Source organism: Dunckerocampus dactyliophorus, chromosome 8 (assembly GCF_027744805.1).
Source record: "Dunckerocampus dactyliophorus isolate RoL2022-P2 chromosome 8, RoL_Ddac_1.1, whole genome shotgun sequence".
NCBI classification, from domain to species: Eukaryota; Metazoa; Chordata; class Actinopteri; order Syngnathiformes; family Syngnathidae; genus Dunckerocampus; species Dunckerocampus dactyliophorus.
In genome coordinates, this window is record NC_072826.1 from 22,799,694 (window position 1) to 22,812,156 (window position 12,463).

The 12,463-nt window shown below is 43.4% G+C and overlaps 1 protein-coding gene across 2 annotated transcripts in view; it reads right to left on the reverse strand.

The window, feature by feature from the left end:
- The window catches only part of phf2 (PHD finger protein 2), a 76,655-nt gene extending 64,389 nt beyond the window's left edge, over window positions 1-12,266 (reverse strand). For both annotated transcript variants that reach the window (XM_054783501.1, XM_054783500.1), the window contains exon 1: window positions 11,891-12,266. In XM_054783501.1, coding sequence (XP_054639476.1) covers window positions 11,891-12,057 — 167 coding nt within the window. In that variant the 5' untranslated portion in view covers window positions 12,058-12,266. The remainder of the gene's footprint in view (window positions 1-11,890) is intronic.
- Window positions 12,267-12,463: the final 197 nt, after the last annotated feature.

The following is a 12,463-nucleotide window of genomic DNA, read 5'->3' on the forward strand; positions in this document are numbered from 1 at the left end:
TCTCCCTTTTCTAGTCGGGAACTGACATTTTCCTGAAACCTACCTACAGTATGTTCTCCTGCTGATTACTAAAGAACTAAAGAAACAAACTTTTTTTTGATGAAAGACCTTTCTTTTGGTAGGTTCTAATGTTTATATAACCATAGAACACAATATTCCGTTTGCCTGGAAAGATCAGTCAAAGTTGCCTAAAATGGACGGTACTTAAGGGATTGTCTTTTGAAAAATGGCTGGGATTGAATGAGTTAAGGACAAGAGCCCGACCAATTTATCGGGACAATTATGATGTATCACAGATGAATCAATATCGGTGAATATGTAACTCATATATTAACTTTTTTTTCTGCGTGGATATTCTGTCGCTCCCTTCCTGTGTGTCTCTCTGTGCTGCTCCCTGCTGAGTAACTGGCCCCTCCCCCTCACACACAAACAGAGCAGCGAGCAGCTGCAAGAGAAGAAGACTGGACAAACGCAGAAAGAAACTGCATTTTTTTACACCATGGTAAGCTGTGACTTTGTAAAACAGTATAACACTACACTTTAGTGCCACGTTGTCAGGGCCCGTCAAGGAAAACATTCTAGTTTTTTTCATGCAAGTTTTGGAGAGCGTGTTACAGTGTTGGGTGAATTGCATCTCTGTGAGATAAAAAGATAGACGCAACTGTTAATCCACATGTCCATCATTATCTAACACTGTTATACAGTGTTTTAACGTTGTGTAAGTTGCATCTCTGTGAGATAAACAAAGATTGATACAACTGTTAATTCACATGTCCACCATGATCTAAGATTATTACACAGAGTTTTTAAAGTGATTTAAAGATATATGCAGATATACACAGCTTCACTTCACTTCATACTTCCATGCAGGATTTACAAGGACTCATACATTCACAAGTGAATGTCTTCATTAAAATAATTTTGTTGTTGTTGTTCCAAGTATTGTATTTGGTTGTCATTTGATATATTGCATGTTTTGAAAAAAGCTACATTGTTACATAAAATGTAGTTTAGTCCCTTGTGTATTAAGTCTAGTAGCATGATGCATGTTTTGATTATTTTGTTTGTAATCATCTTTTGTTCAATTATTAATGTTTGCTTCAGCATTTGGTTTTCAACTGTGTGCTCAGTGGCTGCAAGTAGAACTTTTCAATAGCTAGTAAATATAACTAATTGATATTGGGAAGATGTTTTTGTGAATAAGCCTTTTTTAAACACATAATTAAAAGCACCTTACATTAGCCTATGTATTGTCACTTTCAGCCCAATGCAGCCACTTCTTTTTATTTTCAAATGGTCAACTAAAGTATCAAATGTTATGATGATTACCAAAATGCACTAAATGTATATATTTTAATTTCACAGGCAGAGAGGAAGAGTAAGGTGTGGAGCCACTTGACAAAAGACTAACCTAACAGTACGTTAGATGCAACATTTGCAGTACGCAAGTTAGCCAAGGCTCCAGCACCAGCAAAGCAAAGAACACTACAAATTTGTGGCAACACCTAAAAGTGAATCACGTTACTAATTAATTCCTCATTTTAATTTCGTAGTCTTCTGCTTCTTTGTGTTGAATCGTATTTTGGGTATTATAAGAATTTATGTTTATGTATTTATCCTGTGTATATCCACGCTCCTATTCCATATATCGGCCGATATATCGGTTGTGGCTTTCTTACACATATCCGATAGACCGATATTGTCCAGCACTTTATCATCGATACTGATATTAATCAATATCGAACATTCCAAAATTGTCATTAAAAAATCAGGCGCAACTGTCAACTAAAATAACATCTTCTCCTACTATGAACAATACGGGTGACCCGATCCAATATTGATATCGGATATCAAGCTGATATCAGAAAAAAACGAGGCTTGCATATAATCAGATTATATCGGCTTGCATCTAAAATCTGATATTGGCACTCCGATACAAGTAGTTGATTACACACTTCGCGCCAGCATGTCTATCCATTAGTGCCCAGAAGACAGAGCCCACATGACACAACAACAACAACGTGTGCTGACATGTTAACAAAGTAGCAAGGAGTAGGAGTGATGTCGGCCATGTGTGCTGACTGTTAACAAAGTATGCAAGGAGTAGGTGTGGTGTGCTGTGTGCTGCGATACTGCCCTCTCCTGTGCTTCCTGTTGCAGTACACCCTTCACACCATCACAAGGAGCAGATTGGCAACACCTGGGGACAATCAGCAGCAGAACTATTTAAGATGCAAGCGCTACTTCACATGATGCCAGATCGTTGCCATTCGCATCTCGACTCAGGCTTCCTTCGCTTCTGCAGTTACCCACTGTCTGGTAGTTGTGACTCTCTTATTGCCATTCTTGTTCCCTGCCTGGCTTACTCCGGCAGTGTACAGTATGCTATTTAGTGTTTTTTTCCTCCTTTGAGTATTCAGCAGTGTTTTGTGTTCTCGCTCTCTACCCTTTTGGTAGCTCTTTTTGTTCATTACTATAATTGCCATGTGTTATCCGTGTCACTTTTTGTTGTTACTACCTCAGTTGTCTTTTTGCACCTTCGTTGTATCTTTTTGTATTTTTGGTTTCGAATAAACATCTCTCCAAACCTAACGTCGACTCCCGCATCTTGGGATCCAATCCACGGCACGCGCCGTTCCTTAACAGAACGAGCTGGCCAAGAATGGATCCCGCAGAGTTCGACCGTTTCCGCTCTGTCCTCTTGCACCAGGGAGCGCTCGTAAGCGAACATTCACGTTCCCTGAGAGAGATCATGGAGGCGCTCGCTTCCATGTCCACCAATCTCCATTCATTGGACCAGCGTATGGAGCAGGTGCTCGCTTCCAGCTGCGCTGGGAGCGCCAGCCTCTCCCACAACACAAACTCAACCAGCGAGCCCCAGTCCTCACGCTCACCACACGCCTCACACAGAGAGCCAAACATACCACCACCACCCCGCTTTTCAGGTAACGAGGCCTCTTGTGAACAGTTTATCCACCAGTGTTCTTTAGTGTTCGACCAACAGCCCCACACATATGGCTCAGACCCAGCTAAAATGGCCTTCATTATGAGCTTACTGGTCGACAAGGCGGCGGCATGGGCTATCGCATTGAGTAAGACCAATCCAGCGATACGCTCCTCCCTACACCTGTTTTTGGCCGAGTTTCGCAAAGTTTTTGAGCACGCTGTGGGGGACTGCAAGGCTGGGAGCCGCCTCTTGGACCTCAGACAGAGAAATCAATCGGTGGCTGCATTCTCTGTAGAATTCCGCGTACTAGCGGCAGAGAGCGGGTACAATGATGCCGCCCTCCACGGCATATTCCGCAAGGCACTACATGTCCGTGTCATGGACGAGATCGCTGTCCGTGATGATACCACTACCCTTGACCAGCTGATTGAAAGAGAAAGGGACCGTGTGCACCAGGAGCGGACCAGCCACGGAGGAGCCACCGCAACCGCTCCACGCCGGACCAGGATCACGCGCCTCGAAGGACACGCTCGGAGCACCACGGACTCTGGTTGGGACTCTTCCTCCACCGATGAACCCATGCAACTTGGGGGACTGCACCTCTGCCTCTACTGCGCCGGGGCGATCACCAGTTGTCGAAGTGTCCGGACAGGCCGAAACGACGCCCCGGTTCACCCACGGGGTCGGAGAGCCCCGAGAGACCGGTATCACCACAGTCTCCTCTCTGTGAGTATGCGGGTGGGAGGTCGTTTAATAAGACGTCTCCCTCGACCCAGCAACGCCTCCAATTGGCCGGGACCATAACAGGGCAGGTGAGACGGGTTTCTGTGGTCGAGCTTGTAGACTCAGGCGCCGACGATAACTTTTTGGACGCTGAGTTTGTCAAAAAGCACGGGCTAGCTACTATCAGGCTGTCTAGCCCTAAGGAGGTTCACTCTCTAGACGGCAAATTATTAGCCATAATTACCCATCAGACCAAATCTCTAGCTTTACAGCTTTCCAGTACCACCTAGACCCTGGTCCCACATCGCCTGGGATTTCGTCACCGGACTACCTTCATCCCGCGGTAACACAGTTATACTGAACGTTGTGGACCGTTTTTCTAAAATGACTCACTTCATTGCACTACAGAAGCTACCCTCTGCGCTAGACACTGCACGCCTACTTGTCAGACACGTGTTCCGCATCCATGGCATCCCTATGGATATTGTATCGGACCGGGGTCCCCAATTCACATCCCGGGTGTGGAAAGCCTTCTGCCAGGCCTTGGGCACCAAAGTCAGCCTCTCATCGGGGTATCATTCCCAATCGAACGGCCAGACAGAGCGGGCCAACCAAGACCTGGAAGCAGCCCTCCGCTGCGTGTGCCACCGGCACCCTTCCTCCTGGGCAGCGCACCTCCCATGGGTCGAGCACGCCCATAACTCCCTCGTCAGCACGGCCACAGGTATGTCTCCATTCAAGGCAGCTTATGGATACCAGCCTCCCTTGTTCCCTTCACAGGAGGCAGAGACTGCCATTCCCACCGTCAATTCACACCTCAGGCGAGCCTGCCGTGTCTGGCGGGACACGCGCACTGCCCTTTGCCGCACGGCGGACCGCAACAAACAACTGGCCGATCGTCACCGCATCCCAGCACCCACATTCCAACCAGGACAGGAGGTTTGACTTTCCTCCCGGGACCTTCCACGAAGATGGCGCCGAGATTCGTGCGTCTCTACAAGGTGGAGTCGGTTATCAACAGGTCTGCAGTCAAGCTCAAGCTACCTCCCTCACTCAAAATACACCCGGTCTTCCACGTTTCCTGCCTCAAACCCATCAGTTCCAGTCCGTTGTGCCCTCTGGCCGAGGCTCCACCTCTCCTTCGCATTGTCCATGGCCAGCCAGCCTACACCGTGAGAGCCATATTGGACGTGAGAAAAAGGGGAAGGGGGGTACAGTATCTGGTGAACTGGGAGGGCTATGGGCCTGAGGAGCGCTTGTGGGTCGCCCGCTCCTGTATCCTCAACCTGCAACTGCTCCGTGACTTCCACTCGTCTCATCCCACCAAGCCAGGTATGCCGCCAGGGGGCGCTTTATAAGAGGGGGGGATACTGTGGTGTGCTGTGTGCTGCGATACTGCCCTCTCCTGTGCTTCCTGTTGCAGTACACCCTTCACACCATCACAAGTAGCAGATTGGCAACACCTGGGGACAATCAGCAGCAGAACTATTTAAGATGCAAGCGCTACTTCACCTGATGCCAGATCGTTGCCATTCGCATCTTGACTCAGGCTTCCTTCGCTTCTGCAGTTACCCACTGTGCTAGCTGTGACACTCTTATTGCCATTCTTGCTCCCTGCCTGGCTTACTCCGGCAGCGTATGCTACTTAGTGTTTTTTCCTGCTTTGAGTATTCAGCAGTGTTTTGTGTTCTCACTCTCTACCCTTTTGGTAGCTCTTTTTGTTCATTACTATTTTTCCCGTGTGTTATCCGGGTCACTTTTTGTTGTTACTACCTCAGTTGTCTTTTTGCACCTTCGTTGTATCTTTTTGTATTTTCGGTTTGGAATAAACATCTCTCCAAACCTAACGTCGACTCCCGCATCTTGGGATCCAATCCACGGCACGCGCCGTTCCTTAACAGTAGGAGTGATGTTGGCCATGTTTGGTAAAAGTAAAAAGTAGTTAAAGTCCAAAAATATGTTGCAACTGAGTGCAAAATTTGTCATGCACAAGTTTCCTGTAGTGGCACAGAACCGGGAAAGTTTAATGCAGAGGTCGCCAACCCCTCGATCGTGAGCTACTAGTCGATCTTTGGGACTTGGCAGGTCGATCACGAGAAAATTTTGAAAAAAATGTATTGTCATATCAGTGCCCTCACCTCAGACCAACATGCACGCATTTTGTCCACTGAACACGCCTGTACGCTTTGCCGCTATCCAGGCAGCAACCCGCAAGCCTCAGCAAGGAGCCCAGTCCCCAAAACCCAGCCAGAGGTACTGTAAATCTGCCTTTGCTATCTCAAAGTTAGGGCACAAATATAACTCCATAGACGTGCACCTCCAAAAAAATCTTTGAGCCACGATGACACCGCTCGTTAAAGGCTGACTGTTGTAGCGCATTGACCAGCCCCTCTCTCCTCAATCTGCATCGCTCGTCCACTACACTGGGCCAACAAGACAAATAGTTGTGGTTTGCTCATGAAGCCGACGCCACAACCCCAACCTGGACCAAGAACCACAAAAGTAGGGGTCTAGGGGTAGCCAAAATGCAGGAGGCTGGGTGGTAGATCTTGAGCAGGTTCACGGCCGAGACCAGGGATCTTGGTCTCAAAAAGGTTGGTGACCACTGGTTTAATGCGACCAAACTCAACACGCATTTGAAAGCAGCATGACACAAGAAACTCCCACCGGACGGCAAAAAGTCATTAGCGATAACAGAAAAGATGACCAGCCTCTGTTGGTGGTGAGTAATGTCAGGTTTAAACGCTTCATTGAGCATGTCGAACCTCGCAATATTATGCCTCGCAAAGTGCAAAGTATGAAACTCTGGACTAATACAGTCAGTGAAATGATTAACTAGGCTCATTCAGTACTGCTCTCGTCAATTATTATTTTGCTGAATGCGGCACGAACATAACCAGCATAACCAGCGCTTTCATTTTCAATTGCATATTTACAATTCAAAGGCCATATTGTTGATGGATGCACTTCATAATATTGATGTCTTTAAGAAAATCTATTGGTGCATTTGTTTCCTCCTCAGCCCACAAATTTACTGCCTCCGTTCCACGCCATGCCGGACCCAGACAAATCCCACAATGCTTTGCCACCTGAGCAGTGAGCATGCTCAATAACACTCCACCATTTACGTCTTTATATGACCTAATACTGGTATATGCCAGGGGGCTCAATCGACTTTTGAATAACTGCAAAATAACCTTAATTCGTAATTCGTAATCTGAAAAAATGTGTTTACATGTATGAAAACATCTGTCTCAAAAAATGTACTATATTCCAATTAGTAAGGAATATTGTGTGCATTAGGGGTGTAACGGTATAGCATCCTCACGGTTGGGTATGTACCTCAGTATTAAGGTTAAAGTTTGTTTAATTTTGGGTACAGTAAGTGTACAAAATACAAACCATCACACTATTTAGCAAATAAATAGGATTATTGAAGATATGATATGATATACAGTAGTACCTTGCATAACGTAAACCTCCTTTTACGAAAATTCCACTGAACGTAAAGAATTTATGTAAAGTTTTTGCATCGTATTACATAAGAAATTCCATATAACGTAAAGCGTCAATTTTTTTTTTCAATCAACTTTATTAATGCCTCAAGTCGGTGCAAGTTCAGACTAACACTTGGTGACGCCTTCTGACGCTTCACGCTCTCATTGGCTGATTTTCGGGGCACCGCCTCCGCTCTCATCTCATTGGCTGATTATCAGGGCACCGCCTACGCTCTCATCTCATTGGCTGATTATCAGGGCACCGCCTATGCTCTCATCTCATTGGCTGATTATCAGGGCAGCGCCTACGCTCTCATCTCATTGGCTGATTATCGGGGCACCGCCTAGGCTCTCATCTCAGCAGCGCGTACGTGAGTTTGCGTGAGAGACAGGCTTCTCCCTTCAACCTCCTTCTTCTTCGTAGTCCCCCTGAAACTAACTTAAACAATTAAGTTAAGTTACAAATTAAAATTTTGCACACAGCATTATCGTGTAGTGCGTTTGTCTGTGAGACCAGCTGACTCTTAGACTCTTTGAGTCGCGTTTCGACTCAGGCTAGTCCTCCTCCTCCTCCTTCCTGCCTCCACTTGCGCTTCTGATCAAGACATCTCGTGAACAGTAACATTGTTTTTGTTTTTCAGTTTTATTAATTTACAGTAATCTTATTTATTACCTTATTTTATATTGGAATGTTACTCTACTATGTTTATGCTAATGTTTTCTTATATTATCCTACCATATTTGGTGGACTTTGAATATTTTGAAGTGCCAAAGTTGTGAGTTTGGGAAGATCTTGGAACGGATTAGGCTATTTACATGTATTTTACGCTTCGTATAACATAAAAACCCTATAACATAAAGGTTCTCGGAACGGATTATTTACGTTGTAGGGGCGTCTACTGTAATATATTATAACTTACAAGGTTTATTTTTAACAAAGTGAAACAATGCAGGTAAGTACTAAGGCTGCAACTAACATTTTTTTTGTTAGTCAATTCATTTGAAGCTTGTTTTGATTAATCCAGTAATCTGCTAGGCACTAGTCAGAAATCAATATGAACCAAACACAAACAGTTACACAAAACATATCAGAAAAGAGACAAAAATGTCCATCACTGTTTTCCAAAGTCAAAGCTGATGTGTGTAAATATCTAGTTTTGCCTGAAACACAAAGGTAATACGGGAGGTCTATTTTCATGGGTGACAAAGGGAATCCACATTTGAGAGGCAGAAATCAGAGGATATTTCCATTTTTAAATTTCAAAAATACCAAAATAGTTGTCAATGACTTGGATAATCAATTAATCACTTCACCGATGAATTGTTGCAGCTCTAGTAATTACAACAGTAAGAGTTTGAAGAGTGTGAATGATGACTTTATTTGTGTTCCTCATTGGCTGAAGTGCTGAATGAGTAGTTCCAGCTTGTAGTGGAACAGCTCACTGCTTTTGTCTTATCTATTTGTCATTTTACATCAAGACTGTCCAAACTTTTTACCGAATGCAGGAGGCATTTTTTTAAAAGGCTAAAAAAAAGTTCATCTATTTACATACAAATATTTGTAATATTATTAGTTATTATCTCCAGACTCTGTTTTCTTAGCATTATCGCTCATTCTCACTCACCCAGGTCATGGTGAGGTTAAATGGAATTTTCTTGTTTGTTGAAAACAAACACCTTTAATTCAAAGGGCTTCTTCAGTTCTACATTTTTAAGTGTGGAGTTTCTCTATTTATGTCTCTGGTGGGTGTGTCCCCTGGAGGTGGTCACAATAGGGTTGTTGTAGTGGTTGTTGTCCGGCCTTCCTGATGTGTGTCTGTTCCTCCTGTCTGCTCTTTCTAACTGTAGGTATCCTAACCAGGAGAAGAATGGCCACTACACCCGAGCCTGAGGATAGAAACAGGAGGCTGAATGTGGTGGTCCCTTACATTGCTGCTTTGTCAGAGAAACTCAGGATTTTCTCCAAACATTACATGCATTTCAAACCCACCAACACAAAACCTGGTTCGCCCCAAAGACAAATCCAGAGAAGCAAAATTATTTATGCAGTTCAGTGCCGTGAGGAGTGCAATGACCTCTACGTAGGAGAGAACAAGCAACCCTTATACAAATAAATGGCACGATGTAAGATTGTAGTTTCTTCGGGCCCAGAGTCAGAAGTTAATTTCCATCTCAAAAAGACAGAACATTCCTTTGATAACAATGTCCAAATTCTGGATAGGGAAGGCTGCTGGTATGAACTACTGGTTTGAACTACTAATATTTCGAACTAGGAGGTTTGCACCATCACCTACGGTCTGCTTACCACATTGCCCTAACATATTTCTCCCAAAGATTGTCTCATTCCACAGGAAGAGTAGCAACTGAACGAGCTGTTTTGCCACCAGACAGGCGAATGACTTATTGGTATGCAGGACGATTGTTCACCAGCCACATAACAACAACCCTATTGTGACCACCCCCAGGGTACACACCCACCAGAGACATAAATAAGGAGACTCCATACTTAAAAATGTAAAACTGCAGAAGCGTTTTGGATTAAACGTGAAATGCCTTCAACAAACAAGAACAGAGTCTCTACAAGTCCAATTGAATCCTTTTTAAGTAGGGATGCTCCAATTAGGGTTTTATGCTGTCGATTCTTTTACCAATCATCCAGTACTGAAATTGGCGATTTGGATTAATTGTACATTTTTCAATTTATTTATGATGAGTGCTACTATACTGTATATGTAATATACTATATGTAAAAGGGAAAAGTCAGGACAACTCCAAGATCCCTTGACTGCCAGGGAGCCCAAAAAATTACTAATAAAATTAGTAATTAATTAATGGGTGGAAGCGGCAACGTGATTTTTTTTTTCATGGGACCCAGAATTCCTGGCTGCACCCCTGCTACTGGCTATATGATATGAAAAAAGTAACCATAAAAATAATTTTATCAATCATTTTAAGTGTCCAAGTGTAGGGATACATGTCTTTGAATCAAATGTCTGAAGAGGTACGTGACTAAAAAGTTTGGGAATAAATGATTTCATCGTTTTGTTAGGAATAGAATATTTTCCCTCTGCTATCAACATGTCTTGTTCAAAGCAGAGGGAAAATATTGTTAAAATACTGTTTTCAGCATTCTGAATATGTATGTCAATATGTCAGCATAAAATTTCCAGGAGATTATAGCTAGGTAATGTAGCTCATACAAAGGGTTGGAGGAGGATAAGAGCGTAGCCATTCAACTCGTCAATCGTCAAATTATTGCATTTTAGATTTTTTAAGGTATTTTAAGATGCAGAAGAGTCCGGTTGCCCACTTTTAGCCTTTGCAGAGTTGAATGCGGAAGTTTTCATTTATGCCATGTCCACACAAACATGGACAATTTCAAAAATGCACTTTAACTACACTAGTGTAGTTAAAAAAAATGTCTGTCCACATAAAACACATTTATTCATTTTGTGGAGTCAGAAGCCTGAAAAGCAGCCACAGTTGAGTAAATTACAGTAGTACAGTAGTAATATATGTGTTTAAATCTGTATTTATTTACATGAAGCCCAGGAAAAAACATGAATGTTTAATCGCCTGTGTGTAAGTCTCGCACTGCACAAAATGTAATCAGTCAATATCTTCATTACTGTTGTTCTATTGTTACATGAGGTTTAAATACATGAGATTATGCTCCCCACTTTCATAACACAAGACAAGACAGTTTTACCTGCCCAAACAAACACTGAAGCTGCAGTTTTTTAACATTTTGAAAAGCTCGGTTTTTAAGACAAAACCCTACGTTTGCGTGTGGATGAATTGACAAAAATGTTGTTTTTTTTATATGTACTGTATGTGTATCGTTGTTGGTGTGGAGAAGTGTGATTGCCTGGAAGTCAACAGTGGAGTGTAGAAAACAGAAGATACATGAGATAAGAGGAGCGTTGAAGACTTAACATAACTAACGTAACGTAAATATTAAATGAAGAACTAGAAAATGTACACCGACTTATTAGTAATAATTGTATTTAGACGGCAGCGGAGCAGCAAGACGACAAAACGACGAGGAGTGCTCAGGAAAGCTTACGTGAACGTAAGGGAAACAGAAGGGAAACATAATAATAAACGCGGCGATAACATGAGGTCATTCTAGCGAAAACACACAGTTGACTAAAGAGAAGGCATATAAATAACAAAAGTGTTGTGCAGCTTTAAAAACAGTCGACATTGTCAGCCATAGCTGCTGGCTGCTGTTCGGGCTCTGGAACACTACTCGCCTTTACGTCCTTTCTCTCTCCAATCACAGATGACAAACGAATGCAGTGAAAAGAAGCAAAATAGACAAGCAGAGAAGACTAGAAATCAAAATTGTAAGCGAGTGTGTCGATGAAGGCTCCTCGGTGGTCGTCTCTTAACAACCGCAATGCTTTGCTTGGGAGTCATGGCGGGCATGTTTTAAAGCACTCAACTTGCTGGAAACGGTGAAGATGACGCCGCCATTAAAAGATCAAGTCACATACATGCTTTTGGAGTATTGTGTTTGGAGTTATTCACGACAAAAATGTCCCAACCCCGCTCGGCTAAATATAACTCCGCCTTCTCGTCCGAGCGGCCTGTCTTCAGATGAAGACTGGCGACGGAGAGCCACAAAGCTGTCAAAAGGCGCCGCGATGTCGCCATTTTCCTTCTGCTCCTCCGAAGCAAAGTACCGCCAAAAAGCAAGAGCCGTTCTGGAGGTTCTTACCTGCCGTGGAACCAGTCCTTGCAGGCGTCGCACTCAATCATGAACTGGGTCACGTCGTAAGGCAATCTGCAGATGCAATAGACTGGTACCGTCGCCATGTTCACTTGACAAGTACGGCGGGATGGACGGGGGGCAGCAGAGGAACAACGTCCTGCTGACAATATCATCCAATATGATGATGGAGGAAAACATAGGGGCTGTCCCGAAACACTACTAAACCAACATCTCCATCACAACTACATCAGCAAAACACAAAACATACACACAATACACGCTTTTCCTCAAATGCATTGTTTTTTATCGTCATCTTTGCTTCTTCTTCTTTTTTTTTTTTTTTTTTTACTTCGCTCCAGTCTGGTGACTGTGAGGCAGCGACTAAAAGCACACAACTCCAACCTCCGTGGCTGGCAAATAAAATAACAAAAATACATGATTTCACTTACGTCATGCCAGCTTTATATCAACACACAATACAATGGAATACACTCAAAATATGAATATGTACAATATGACAATAATGTATATAACAATATAATATAACATCATTCATTAAATAATAATGTGTAAGAAAAA